Source organism: Dendrobates tinctorius, unplaced genomic scaffold (genome assembly GCF_039654945.1).
Source record: "Dendrobates tinctorius isolate UK_male_01 unplaced genomic scaffold, ASM3965494v1 ptg000111l, whole genome shotgun sequence".
In the NCBI taxonomy this organism is placed as follows: domain Eukaryota; kingdom Metazoa; phylum Chordata; class Amphibia; order Anura; family Dendrobatidae; genus Dendrobates; species Dendrobates tinctorius.
The window spans coordinates 6,171,750-6,187,389 of record NW_027361779.1 but is presented as its reverse complement, the minus strand read 5'-3'; the positions used below and the strand labels follow the sequence as shown (position 1 = coordinate 6,187,389).

The 15,640-nt window shown below is 42.8% G+C and overlaps 1 protein-coding gene across 3 annotated transcripts in view; it reads right to left on the bottom strand.

Annotated features, from left to right (window-relative positions):
- Positions 1–15,640, bottom strand: part of ASCC3 (activating signal cointegrator 1 complex subunit 3) — an 825,088-nt gene that overhangs the window by 616,131 nt on the left and 193,317 nt on the right. For all 3 annotated transcript variants that reach the window (XM_073589497.1, XM_073589498.1, XM_073589496.1), the window contains exons 9-10: positions 10,826–11,026; positions 6,777–6,917 (exon numbers count right to left, since the gene is read on the bottom strand). In XM_073589497.1, coding sequence (XP_073445598.1) covers positions 6,777–6,917; positions 10,826–11,026 — 342 coding nt within the window. The remainder of the gene's footprint in view (positions 1–6,776; positions 6,918–10,825; positions 11,027–15,640) is intronic.

Genomic DNA, 15,640 nt, shown 5'->3' with positions numbered 1-15,640 from the left:
AAAAGATAGAACTGCTTTGTTAACAACAACTAGAGAGCTGAACATATAAACGCCAATATACTGTATATACTGTAATGCAGTGGCTTTCACAACAATGCGGTAAAGAGGCAGTGATCCAGGATAGTCAAACTTAAACATCTTTATTTTGGCAGCTTATAAAAAAATAACTCAAACTTTATACTCCGGTTCACAGCCGGATCGTCCATAACAGCCTGTATCAAATCTGCTGCCGGGGGCGACTGTACCGATGTATCACTTGTGGGTGAGTGAATGGCTTTGCTTTCCCTGGCTTTGGCCTGGCAAAATTAGATATAAATTGTCGGTAATAACTAATGATGCCGAGGAACACTCTTACGTGTTTTGTAGTAAGAGGCTGAGGCCAGTTTTGAATGGCCTCAATTTTGTTTACTTGGGGCTTGATAACCCCATGGCCAATAACGTATCCCAAGTACTGAGATTCCTTAAGACCTATTGCGCATTTTTGGGGGTTCGCCTTCAAGCCTGTGGCTCTGAGCAAATACACTACCGTTTGCGCCTGGGACAAGTGAGTATGCTAGTCGGTACTAAAAATAATATCCATATACGGCAACGCATACTTCCAATAGGGCTCTAAAACTATGTCCATCAGCCTTTGGAACGTGACTTGGGCGCCATGTAACCCAAAATGACATAGTGATAGAGACCTTTCGATGTTATGAAAGTGGTCATTTCTTTCGCCGACTCAGTCAGAGGCACCTGCCAGTAACCCTTGGTCAGATTGAGAGTTGTGAAGTACTGGCCTGCCCCAGTATGTCAATCAGCTTGTCCACCCAAGACACTGGATAAAGATCAAATTTTGACACTGCTTTCAAAAATCGTTACAAAATCGTAACAATCTGCCTGGCTTCAAATTCAGCACAATGGGGCTAGCCTACTCACTTTTGGACTCCTCAATAACTCCTAGCTGGAGCATTTGTTTCACCTCAGCCGTTATGGCTTGCCTCCAGCACATGGTAAGATTTCATTCATACCCTTACCTGAAGCTCGGTGATAATTTCATGTTGGATTACAGATGTTCGGCCGGGCAGCTCGGAGAATACATCCGTATTCTGCTGCATCAATTTCCAAGCCTCCCGTCGCTGATGTTTAGAGATAGCGTCGCTTATCTTTTCCTCTCTCCCGACCTCCTCCTGGTCAGTTTTGGCGGGGTCCACAGACAATAAAAATAGAGTCTAGAGTCGCATCCTTAATCATACATTCACCGTCTTTCCATGCTTTTAGCAGGTTTACACAATATAAATGTTTGGGTTTCCTCTCCCCAGGCTGATATACTTTGTAATTCACTTTCAACTTCATATGCCCTAGCCACTTGGCCATGAGTTTACTTTCTGCCGTGGGCACTAAGACTAATACCTGATCCCCTTTTTTAAAGAACCTGACTGTGACTGCCTGGGCATCCAGAAGGTGTTCCTTTACTATAGGCATCAGCCCCGCGATCCTGTCCTGCATACTCGCCAAGTGCTCCATTATGCTTTTATTGGGAGTAGGCTCCTGTTCCCAAGTCTCTTTGGCTATGCAGGCCCCTGGGATAGTTAAGATATAAAAGTTCGAATGGAGAGAACCTCGTTGAAGACTGCGGTACCTCTCGAACAGCAAACATTAAATAGGCCGGTAACATATCCCAATCCTACCCATCTTTGGAGACCACTTTCTTTAGCATAGATTTAAGGGTTTTGTTAAATCTTTCCACTAAATCATCTGTCTGTGGGTGATACACCGACTTGCGTAATTGTTTTATCTGGAGCAATTTACACAATTCCTTTATAACCTTGGACATAAAAGGAGACCCCTGATCCCTAAGGACTTCTTTAGGTTGCCCAAGGCGGCAGAACATTGTAAATAGCTCCCGGGCAATAAGTTTAGCGGAGGTGTGATGAAGCGGAATGGTCTCCAGGTAAAGAGTAGCATAGTCTACTACAACTAATATGTGTTGATTTCCATGGGCTAACTTTACTATGGGCCCTACCAGATCCATAGCAAGGAACCTCTATAATAGTCAGGGGAGTCAATAGACTAAAGAAAGTTTGCGGTGTGTGTGGTCAGCTGACACTCTGGCCATGACTCACGAAACCTCTGCATAAATTCATGGCCTAAAGAACCGTTGAAGAATATGCTCTTGTGTATTTTTAACTGCTAGGTGACCACCCTGCATGTGTTTGTAGGCCATCCCGAGCACCATTGGGTGGTATGATTGGGGCACTACCAACTGTTCAACTACTTTGTGCCGAATGTTGTCAACCTGATATTCAAACTCCTGGCTGACCGCCATACAAGGAAAAAACGCTGCTGTCCCCAATTGCTGAGCTACCCCATTTACCTCTATCACCCTTTCCCGTGCCTGGGTCAGAATGGGATCCTGGAGATAAGCTGTCCCAAATGTTCCCTGGGATACTTCCAGATCCGGGATTGATGTGTTCTCCTCGACCTGAGATGACCTCTACATCCGGTATCCCTGACTTGGGATCTTCGGGTTCTGCACCCAGACCGATCTTTATCCTGTGAGGATTAATTTAACTCTTCCACAAAAACCAGAACAGGGACAAGTCTCTTCCCAACACAGTCCCGTAAGAATGTTTAACCTCCCCACATAGAGTGGAAAAGGTAATCTCCACCGTCGAATACTCCCGGAGTTCGCCGTGCATACAAATGACCAAGACTTTCCCTCCAATGGGCTCTAACCAAGAGATCAGAGACCCATGAACGAGTGTCACTAGGCTCCCTGAGTCCTAGACAGCCTCCGTCCGGTGTCCAGTGGCACGCACCTGGCAGAGAAGGGGTTCACGAGCTGGACCAACAGCGTTTGCGGTGTAGACTATCAACAATCGGTGAGTAAACCCTCAGTCCAAGGGTTCAGCAGTCAGAAGACAGTTGGCAGCCCTGTGTCCTGGCCCTTGGCACCACCAGCACCTGCTAGTCATGGCACCGATAGTCCATGAGACCAGTTTAGGGGTAACTGGTCTCCTGACACCCACACTTTGAGGTACCTCTTCAGTATGGGCTTTGTTCTGACTGACCCCAGCAAAGGATCATGTGCCTTTCCAAGTTCCTGGGATGGCAGGGGCCAGTGTGATACCCGCAGTGGGGCAGAGCTCTATACAAATTTCAAATTCCTGGGTGGCAGTATAACGCTCTATCAGGCTAACTACCTGATCAAGGTTGTCCGGGTCCCCTTGTTCCACCCAGTACAGGCTGTAGGATTACTGGCAGAGTTCGCACCAAACTACTAGCCTCTCTAGAATTTGGGATGGGCTCAGGTTCTCAAGCTGGAGCTATTTTTTGACTAATGGCAATAAGTCATAAGCCTGAGATCTAGAGGGTCGAGTCTCGACAAAAAAACACTTATACTCACTGTGCCTGTACAGAAGTATTAATCCAAAATCGAGCAAGGATCTCACCTTTCAGTTTCCCATAGTTCTGGGAATCCTCCCGACTGAGGTCAAAATAAGGCTTCTCGGTGGAAGGAACGGGGTCATAACTTCAGCCTGAGAAATTGGTAAGCTCTCTAGCTTCGTTGTGTGATCAAACACAGTGAGGAAAGCGTTCATGTCGTCCTCCGGACTTATCTTCCTTTGTGCTGACCTGGCTTTGTCCCGAGCCTCAGGATGAACAAGGGTCGGCGGTGGAGGTGTCTTTCGCATGGATGCAATCTGTTGCATAATCATGTTGTTAGTCTGCTGATGCTGATACAGATCCTGCTGTTGCAGCTGCTGGTGGTGCTCTTGCTGTTGCAAGTCTGAAGTCTAAATGAAGTAAATTACCCTCAAAACAGACAAAATATTCAAGTCCAGTGGCTAAAGCTGCACTGAGAGAACCCCAATAGAGCAAATGCAAAAGACCCTAAACAATGGGGTCAGTTGAGCTATAGGTATAAATATGAGGACTATAGCATATGGTAAAAGCCATTTAGGGGTAAAAGAAAGCAGCAAAAAAGCCTGTAGGTGGATGCGGAGATACAAATACCCGGTCACAGCATGGTGTGTGGAGAGAGAAACCCCACGCGTATCGCCACTAAGCGTGGCTTCCTCAGGCTTTTTCCCCTGAGGAAGCCAAGCTTAGTGGTGATACACGTGGGGTTCTTCTCTCCACACAGTGCTATAGTCCTTATATTTAAACCTATAGCTCAATTGACCCCATTGTTAAGGGTCTTTTGAATTTGCTCTATTGGGGCTCTTTCAGTGCAGCTTTAGCCACTGGAATTGAATATTTTGTCTGTTTTGGGGGTAATTTACTTCATTTAGACTATTGGCTGATTGTAATTTTTTCAATGTTGCGTTATTTTTTATACGTCTGGTGCACACAGTGGAGATAGCTGCAAGGTACCTAAGCAGTCCTTCGGGTGTTATGGTTTATACCTTCAATAGTTTTTTTAATTGTTTTTAACATGTGGTATGTACCTTGTTTATGTGATCCTGTGTAATCATGATTTAATAAAATGTATTTGTACACACTTCTTTTTTCTTGAGTATTAACATAGTCATCTTTTAAGTGTGGGGCTAGTGAGCCCTAGTATTATTTTGTGGTGCCCTCAGACCACTTTTATGCTGTTGCAGCTGAAACTGCAGCTGCTCCAGTTGTTACCTCTGCTGCTGCTGGTGCTGCTCCTGCTGTTGTCGCTGAAACTGCAGCTGCTGCTGTTGGGTGAGGACCACCTGCTTTATTATTTTAGCTCCATCATATTGTCCACTAACCTGATTTGTAAATCTGCAGGCTTAATCACGGACATGCTTTATAAGGGGAAGCTGAAGTCTCCTCAAAGGCCACATCCTTTCCTGCAAGCAGGGGGTGGCAGAATGTAAAAAAAAATTTAGTTTATTTTCTTCTGCACCTTCAAATTGAGGACAGAAGCGCAAGTAGTTTGAAAGACTCCTCCTCCCCCAAGAAGCATTGAATTTCACATCAGTAGCAGAGATCTGGATTCACTGCAAGCTTATCACATATCATGTACCAGTATAAATACGTAGTGACATACGACCTGTCGGGGATCTGAAATGTAAACTATGCTTGACTACCAGGTTTACTAGTCCTCTAATCATAATCTCCTGCTGATAAAACAATGATTTTATCAGGACTACAGCAAGCAGTCCAGTAAGTGACATAACTCGCTGGAATCAGGGTCTCTGTATCTACATTATGCTGCTCTCAGACTGCGACAAAAACCTAGGGACAGATTACCTTTAAGAGCTCATTCATATGACCATTTTCTCAGTCCGAGTGCTGTCCGAGAAAAAAACGGTTTGAACTCAAACCAATGTTATTTAATGGGGCAGAGCAGTTGCATGTGAAAAAAAAATTACAGCTTGCACAGTTGCACAGATTTCTTCCATAAATCGGTTGCCATACAAATCCACAGTATAGCACCCGATTTTTAAGGATACATTGCAATTATGTAACATAGGGAACTGTAAATGGTCTTGTAAAATATTAATAGTTGCTGTAAAAATAACGGATTGTACACAGATTGTACATAGATGACAAGTGAAAATAAGTTGTCTGATTTTTCGGGATGAAACTAAACAATTTTGTATAGACTCAAATGAATTGACCCTAAAGAGGGAAAACAAGATGTATGATTTCTACCAATACTTCAAATAATCACTGTGAAATGATGACAGGCTGAGTGGTCGGAGATTGCTGTATTTCCGAAAGATTCCTCTCATATGCATAATAGGGTGAAGTATAAGGAATCCAGGAAAGCTGGACATCCCGATCATAGTATAGTTTGCTCAGGGGTTTGGTAATTCCTGTTTTGGGGTCTGGATTGGTACGGAATGATAGGCAGGTCTGGTAATGTAATGGGGCCTGTCATGGTCTCCGTAACCCCCAGTCTTGCTGTTGGGCTAATCTAGTACTAGGTTTAGAAAAGGTGTGCAGAGAGTGCACTTTAGTGGGAAGATGTTGGGTCGTGACACTCTGCCTCTGAGGACTCCTTGCCTCCAGATGGTGATACTGGTGGGCAACACATGCTCTTTTTGGGTGGTTGGTGGTAGTAGACCACCTGTATAGTCAGGAAAGCCAATAACTACATAGTGCTCAGCTAAGCAGGGGTTAATTCATGCTTTAAGGCTTTATATAGTGTACACCAACACAAAAAAATTAGAAACGAAGAGAAGCCATGTGTAAACCAAACCTCTGTGTAGCGGTCTCTGGCTGCATTGATCCCATCTCAGCCTTCCGCTACGCAGCTAATCTTCCCCGAAACGCGCACAACATGGAAAAATCTTTTAAGAGTTCCATAAATGTCAAGGCTTGCTGTGGTGTGGATTTTAGCTCAGGGGTTTACCTGAAGTCAGCAAATCTGTCTGCAGTTTAATTAATATACTTAGGAAAAACATTGCCCAGTTTCTATGGAAAAAACAAACAAACAAGGAAAGAAAACTTGTACTTGAAAGCATATTTGGGTTATATATATTTAAATTATTTAAATTCTCCAATGTAAGGTCACAGATGTCTGTAAATTAATAATAGAAACATTACATTTGGAGAAAAAAAAAGGAATAAAGTGTGTTTTGGGATGAGACCATATAAACTCCATCTGCTACAATGAGTAGCTACAATCATTTATGCAACACTAAAATTACCAGTCATTTTGTGCGGTTTTTTACCAGTATCATTTTTCACAAGTGGACCAGATCATCATTCCCCTTATTAATACATTGCAAATACAACTCCGATGAGGCAAATCAATGAGGTGAAAGGCATAAAGCAAATGTCATCCATTTCACCTTAGCTGAACTTACCTGGGTACGTAAAATTTCACCTTTTGACAACTGCATATCACCAGTCAGCTCTTTCACCGTGATACCCAGTGGCTCCAGACGCTTGCTGAAGTAATTTGTCATCTCAGCTGCCAGGGCCTTCATAGGAGCAACATACACAATCTGTACAAAAAAACGGACACCAAGTTGATGAATGAGCCCAACTCACAATGTCATCTGTCCCAAAGCAAGCAGCACAAATCACAATTTTGTTGTGAAATATGATTCGCGGCACTTACAGTGAAAAATCTTAATCGTGATATATGAAAAGTCGTTCTCTTCCCGGGATAAGTGTGCAGCTGTTTAGAGGACAATGGATTTTGCTTATATTGCCTCATCACTTCGAAAATTGGTTCTGCATCAAAGCTAAATGCATTTTCATAGCTTTTCACATGGGTAATAAGATTTTCAGGACACAAACACGAATTGCTGTAATAGTAATGAACTAAATTAAGCAGCATTCTTTGTGTGAATTACGAATGACTAATACCCTTGAAATACTTTTTCTTTCTTTACTAGTAAGAGACAACAGAACAGTGACTCTACATGGGATATCCGCTGCCATTCAAAGGAGGATTCCACCCAAAACCCAGGAATCGGAGCAGAATGCATTTTATGCCTGATTTAGTCTTGTCCTTGTTTTACATTACGAAGATGTGCGAAGAGGATTTACACTCCACGTTACTATAACTGCTTCATCACAATAGACAATGACATAAATTAAAGCGAGCATTACAGTCTCTCCACAGAAGAATCTATAAATAAGGAATGGGCTGCATCCATGCATTTTATTGCTTCCTGGGCAATTTGGTGCGGTCTGCTTGGTGTGCAGTGGTAGTCTAAAGGTACTGTCACACTTAGCGATGCACCAGCGATCCCGACCAGCGATATGACACAGTCAGGATCGCTGGTACATCGCTAAGTGGTCGCTAGTGAGCTGCCACACAGGCAGATCTCACCAGCGACATCGCAGGGGTCGGGGGTCGCTACTTACCTGTCAGACGAGGCGATCCTGACGTCCTCCCACCTGCGTCCACGCGTCGCTCATCGTCACAGCAGGAAACCCAGCAGGAAGCTGACGACGACAAACGGTCAAGGACGTTCTCGCGCGATCAGCAATAACCAGCGGGGGAGCCGGTCGGAGGTAAGTATCAGACATAGCGATATTGCTAGCAATATCGCTATAACGTCACAAAAACCAATGACGTTATAGCGATATTGCTAGCGATATCACTTAGTGTGACAGGCCCTTAGGGCACCCATACTCCTTACAAGGCTGCTGGACGAACAATGATTCTTCTGATCATTAGGCAAGCAGCTATCTGCCCCGATTCTCCCATAGTCTTCCTATATGCTCTGTGAGAGCGCGGCTGACAGACATATCTGGAGATGGCTTACTCTGGAGAACAAAGAGCAGTGGTAGTCCAAAATCAGACACGCTGGATGCTCATGACCCGTCAGGCAGTGAGAGGTATTATATGTGAGGGACAGTATGTATCCCCCAGGATGCGCATGGAAGCCTATTAGGCCGCTGGAGTGCATTGCAGTCACAGATATAGCTGTGGTTGCAATGAAGAACAAAATGAAGTTTAGTCTTGGATAAGCTATTTGCACAAGGCAGACTTAAGAAAACCCGGCATGGGCTTATGCTTTTGGAGTGAACTACAGGATGGTAGTGGGGCGGTTCACTCCCTCCAGGCCGGGTCTTACTAGTAGCCCATGGTCACAGGTTCCATTTAAAAACCTTGCAGCAAAGGTTTGAGTGTGTCAGTCTTGGTTTGCAAACCTCAGAGCAGGTGGCTCTGTAAGATCCGGCTTGTGTGAAATAACATAGAGCCAAGGGAAGCAAAAAGACCTGGCACCCCTCAGCGTGACACAGCGGTGCAGTCGCCCATGGCAAACGGTCTTGGATACGGATACTGTCTTGATGCACTAGCTGCGATCCGGAGGATACCACTTGCTTTCCATTTGTGAGTTTCTTTTTAACATTAAAACATTTGCTTTGAACTTTTATATGGTCTCTGCCTATCTGTTGCACTGCACCAACCCCGCTGCATTACACCACCAACAATCATCGGTCGCCTTAACTTCTTCCTTCTTTTGGACTTACCAGCACTGATTATGGTGAAAGGGTGGGCAGTGTAACCGACTACACTACGGACAGTGTACATTGATAATCTGAGACCCTCACCCCGGTTATCGACACTGAAACCATCTACAGCTTAGGAAGGATTAGACAACCACTAAAGTGTACATATAATAATGTGAGACACTCCCTCTTGGTATCAGCCTTGGTACATCCTAGAGCTTAGAAAGGGTTAGACTACCACTACAATGTACATATAATAATCTGAGACGCTCCCTCCTGTATTGGCACTGGAACATCCTAGAGCTTAGGAAGGGTTAGACTACCACTACAGTGTACTTATAATAGTCTGAGATACTCCATCTTTTTATTAGTATTGGCACATTTTAGAGCAGACCTGGGCAAAGTGCGGCCCATTGGCCCGCAGACCAAAATAGACGAAGAGCACTCCTCCCTCACCCTGTTTTTCTTTTTCATGTGTATGGGATATTTGAATGTACATAGGAGGCTATGTGAGGGGCACACGATGTATATAAAAGTCTATGTGATAGCTCATGCTGTATATAGGAGGCTATATAGGGGCTCATACTGTACATAGGAGGCTAAGTGGGGGTTCACACTGTATAAAGGAGTCTATTTGGGGGCTCATACTATAAATAACAAGCTATGGGGGGCTCATACTGTGTATAAGAGGATATGTGGAGGCTCATACTGTATATAGGAGGTTATGTGGGGGGCTCATACGTTATATGGGGGGGCTATGTGCGGCTCATAATGTATATGGGGGATGTTAACATTAATATTGAGCAGAATTAATTTCAAAACATTGGTTCGGCTCTCCACTACAGTCACGGTCTTTCATGTGGCGCACTTGCTAAAATTAATTAACTACTCCTGCTCTAGATCATAGGTAGTGCTTGACTACCACAGTATACTGCACATACATTAGTCTTAGACACCTTTTTCCATTATCAGCGCCGCTACATCTAAGAGCATGAGGGAATGTTATTGTTGTTATTGGCAGCATAATAAGGCAAAAGGAGGTGCATTCACTGTACATTCCCAAGCAGTTTTTTACATTGTATACAAAAATGGAGCTTCATGAGTTTGGCTCTATATGGCTATTTTTCATTAAAAGTTATCCCACAAAACTTTGTAACGAAGGGACGAAAGAACTAATCAATGGCTGCAGCTCCAATTAAAATAGATCTTTCACTGGATTTCACTTCAAACATGATTAAGTAGATCCCTAGGCCCTGGAGGGACTGGCGTACTTTCTTTTAAAATCTATGTCAGAATGGTTGAATAATCTTTTTTGATTGTTTCTCTGTCTAATAATAAAATTAGCATTTTATATGGACAACTGTAGTTTGATGCATACATTACTCATATTTTTCTTGTGATTGCATAACCAATCTGACATGAATGATCAAAGTAAATTTACTAGCTCATTAAGTCGAAATAGACCTACTTAATAATGTTTAGAGTTTGTATTGTGAAAATTGGTGCTTTAAAGCCACAGTGCTCATTTGGGAGTGCTGCTATGAAGTTGAAGTAGAAATACCATATGACTTCTGTCCCTTTCTTATTTAGACCAGTGGGGGACACAGATTGAACCCCCCAGCAATCACAATAAATCTTGCAGAAACATCGCTGCTCACGCCTGCCCTACTGTGGCAGAGCCGAAAGCATAAGTGAGCATGCGCCGACACACATCATGGCTCATGTGCCGGATGCGGGAGAATTTCAAAAGGTTTTTGGTAGGCATACAGGGAGAGTCAGGGGGTTATATATGCATTTATGGAATGCAGCACTGGCGCTGAATAAGGTGATCATTTTAGTTGATATATGACAAAACTGGTAACCGGTTCCCTATAACCATGCATTGTTATCAGACACACTTGAGCAATGCATGTATATGGTTTCTTGTACAGCTATGGCTTACCTTAAAGTCGTCCTTTTTAATGACTCCTTGATGAATATTTTGACGAATTACATGCAAAACTGTTAGCATGGCAATGTTTGTTTTGCCGGCTCCAGTTGGTGCACAGATGAGCATATTTTCATTGGTGTTATAAGCGGTTTCAAAAACTATGGACTGGATACGGTTCAGCCGTTTGACGCCCTTGAAGACCAGCTGTCCAATCTGATAGGGGAAAATATACAGAAAAGTAAGAGATAAATAATATTCCATCACAAATTGAACGATACAAGACAGCAGTTCAGTATAAATCTCAGGAATGGAGCTGCTGAAAGTGTGAAAAATAGGATGAGGAGATAATCCATGTTGCAAATCCAATTAAATGAGTTTAATATGACATTAAGCCTCAACAAAAAAAAAAGTTATGCTAATTGTATTAAAATATAATCATATGCTAAGCTGGTCGTGTGTGTGCTCGCAACTCTACAGGAAATGTGAAAGAATCAGAACTTCACTCAATTTTCTATGGTTGTCAAGTTGGTGGGCAGATAGGAACAGCTTACATAGCAATAATCTGTACATAGAAAACCAGCACCAAGTCATCTGCAAGTAATGGCTAGTATAGAAAGGAAAATGCATTAATCTCATGTAATGTGAACAAACACCAAATGTCATTATTTAATGAAGCACTCCCATCAAAGTTTTTATCCTCTTAACATATTGCAATTATCATATTATATGGCACTGTGTACTTACTATTGCTCATTTTGCATTTCTACCCAGCTAATTCTTCTCTTTTCTTTGCACTATGTAGAAACGGGAAGTATCTTGTCTATTCCCACTACAACTCCTGACCCAACTGCCAGAGATTTTAGCAGTGACTAATGAGTCATACAGAGAACATTGACCTTCTGTTTCTACATAGAGCTTAGAAGGATTCAGCTAGTCAAAATTAAATGGGTAGTAAGACAAAATGAGCAATTGTAAGTACACAGTGCGATATAATATGAGGATTACAATATATTAAATTGAATCTGTCACCACATTTGAACTATATAAACTATTGATATTTACAGCTGGGGGCTGGTATTCTCAGGCTGGTAAGGGGCCATGGATATTGCCCACCCCCCCAGCCTAAAAATAGCAGCCCGCAGCTGCCCAGAAAAGGCACATCTATTAGATGCGCCAATTCAGGTGCTTTGCCCGGCTCTTCTGACTTGCCCTGTAGCGGTGGCAAGTGGGGTTCATATTTGTGGGATTGATGTCACCTTTGTATTGTCAGATCACATCAAGCTCATGGCGGATTGGCAAAAATGGGGGGACCGCACGCTGTTTTTTAAATTATTTATCTAAATAATTAAAAAACAGCATGGAGACCGCTCTATTCTTGATAACCAGCCTTGCTGAAGCTAACAGCTGAGGGTTGCAGCCCCCAGCTGTGAGTTTTGCCTGACTTGTTATAGAGAAAACAGGGGAACCCAAGCAGGATTTTTATTTATTTATAGAGCAGGCAGCATTTGATGAATACGCCCATCAGCCACTCCTGCTATCACTGTAATTAGCGGCAGCAGGTGTAGGCTGATGGGAGTAATAGTCCCATCAGCCGCCGCCTGTTCTCATTCTTATCACTTGATTATAACTCATCATTCTCCCCTGCTTGCGCTGATCCCCGGCAGAGTAGGGTAGAATGATGAGAGCCGTCTTCAGAATGTGTCAAACAGATGACATCCCAGTGTGTCATCCATGCGTAGAATGTTTTGCGGCCCGTGGTTGCCGGGAAAAAACGGACATATCTACGTGTGGGTCACACGAACACATAGTCCGTGGAAATATACTGACATGTGCACAGCAACATAGATTTCAATGTGTCTACGTGTGTAAGTGTTTCCAGTACGTGTGAAAACTGTTACAACACGTATCTGAGACATTGACATCTGAAGGAGGCCTTGTAAAGTGTCTCTTTCTGAAGAAAGCGCTGGGAACCTGTGAGTTCTGCTTTTCCCCAAACACATTATGTGTTTAACAGCTTAAGTATTTAGCATGAAGGGAGAGCTGTCAATCATTCTGTGTGGATGAACAAGAATATTACTGCTATAACGACTGAATGAATACTTTTGTAAAGGCGTCATAAATAATAGATACAAATCAGCCAAACCCGCACGCTCCGCTCCCAAGTCCCGGTGGCACTGCCGGGTATTACCATGCAAGACTCGGCCGTGTTTCTCGCAAGTGAGTATGAGCTCTTAAGGTAACACTTTATGCAGGACGGTGAATAGCATCAAATTTTAAATATGAAACAAAGGCAGAATTGTTGTTTTTCTCCCATTCCTCCCCCATAAAGACTTAATAACATTTAAAAATAAGTTATATGCATCCTGAAATAGTGCCATGGACAATTACAACTCACGTTGAAAAATAAAAGACTTTCACATGGTAAGGAAAACATAAATAAATAAATGGAAACATTTAAAAAAGCTGCAACAAAACAACGAGAGAAAAAAGGCTCATAAATGTCAGCATAAATGTCCAAAAGAGGCCTGTCTTGAATAAACTATCCTAGAAAACAAGCTGCATATTATATTAAAAATGTGACACATACGTCTCTCATAGTATATTATAGTAAATGTGTATATATTTATACACATACACAAATTCATCTTTGAGTATGAGCCACTAGAGAACAACTGGTAATAAAATTAAATAAAATATGTTCCATAAAGTACCATGTAAGGCTGTCTGCTAATCCCCTATTCATCGTGTATTTTCAAGCTACAAGGTAAAAGAATCTGAAAAATCCAATTCACAGTAAGAAATTCAGTTCTAAAGAGTCAATGGTGACCATTCAATATAAAGAGTCGGAACTTTCCTGGTTCTCGCATAATGGTGTAGGATGCCCTGCTGTTAACATGAAGTCATTCAATACATTGCACTGAGAAGCATCGCAACAGAATCATAATCATCTCATACAGGAGGAATGTGGAAGAAAACAAAAATCGGAATAAAAAAATAAATACTTTCTTACCATCAGTACCTTTATCAAAAGAAACAACATGTTAGGACATTAAATATATTTTAAAAATTTAAAAAACGGTTAATCTTTTATCTGTACATTGCGCTGCATTGTTTTGTTATCCGTTTTATACATGAAAAGCTAAAAACAAATCATGGAAAAAAAAAAAATAAATACAAATACAGTTTCCTATGTCATTACCTGCGATGGATCCATAAAAAAACAGTAGGCACCAGGATGGTGTCAGTATGGCATCCATTTTTCTTACTACCCCACTGACTTGCATCGGTCCGTGTGTGCCCAGATAGGAGAACAGTGATCGCACAAGAGGTGATCGCTACAATATGGATGGCACTGTTTGAGGGCAGTGGCCATGGTGGCCACAGTATGTGGCACAGTATAAGACCATTGCGGCTTGAACAGTTATGAGGACAATGAGGCACTATAAAACAAGCCTCATTGGGCAGCACGGTGGCTCACTGGATGAATCCCACCACGGACAACATCTGTAAGGTGTTTGTATGTTCTCCCCGTGTTTGCGTAGGTTTCCTCCGGGTACTCCGGTTTTCCTCCCACACTCCAAAGACATACTGATAGGGAATTTAGATTGTGAGCCCCATCGGTGACAGTGATGATAATGTATGCAAACTGTAAAGCACTGCGGAATATGTTAGCTCTATATAAAAATAAAGCTTATTATTGTTATTATTATTTGATTCAGAACCAAGCTTTCAGGAGAAAGCGTGTAATTTATGTTTTTAGGACCCTGCAGTTGACATTACCTACTTACGATCTGGTCCATTTCGGACAAAGATTTTTTTTTTTTTCCGTGGTTCCATTGTTGCATTACTGGAGCCATAATATACTTCACATATATATTTTTCACATTATAAGGCAAAAATTTTTTCCCCAAAATTTTTTGGGAAAATGGGAATGCGTCTTATAATCCGAAGGTAGCTTATCGGCTGCGGTGGAGCGGGGTCCCAGGGTCGCTGCTAAGGAAGCTTCTGGCGGTGGCAGGAGTATGGCGATGCTGCGTGTCCAATGCCAGTTGGAGGGAGAGTTTTCAATGTGGTAGACTCCCGAGAGAACAGCCGCCGGAGGTGGCACATGCAAAGATTGAGATAACGGCACCGAGATCTCGTCTCCCAAAATCTCACATGTGCATTTTCTCAGAGTCCACTGCATTGAATAGCATGTAAAGTGTGGGGGCTCCGGGGCTTTCACAAATTGTCAGCGGAGACTCTGCACCGCCGAACACCACCCTTCTTCCAGTCTGGAGCCCGTAGCATCGCCCCATTCCTACCTCTGCTGAATCCCAGCTCCTAATACACTGGGGCCAGCAGCATCTCCGCCGCCAGCGACCCTGCCACTGGGACCCGGCTCCACCGCCTCCCAGGTAAGCTGCCGTGAAACAGGATTAGACGGACCACCATTTTATTAAAAAACAATCTGCTGTACGAAGGCTTGTTTTTTTTTCTGGGATCAGATATACTTATTGGTTATACCATTTTGGGGTACATATAACTTATTACGAAACTAACTGTTTATGGTGAGAGAAATGACAAAAGCAGGAATTCTGCAGTATTTTCATTGTATTTTTTTTAAGTTTTAAAGAACCTCTCCAGCAGGTTTTTTTTTTATTTTGGTGCTGGAATAGTGCTACTAATGTAAGGTCACTACCCCAATATTATAATCACCACCAGCTAATTCTGGCGTAGCTCCGGACCAGCGGCGCCATCTTGTGACAGCAGCTTTTGACTGACCAGAAGTCAGAGGTAACGGTCACAAGCTCTCAGGGTAAGTCTATGAGAGTCTTATTCTGGTAC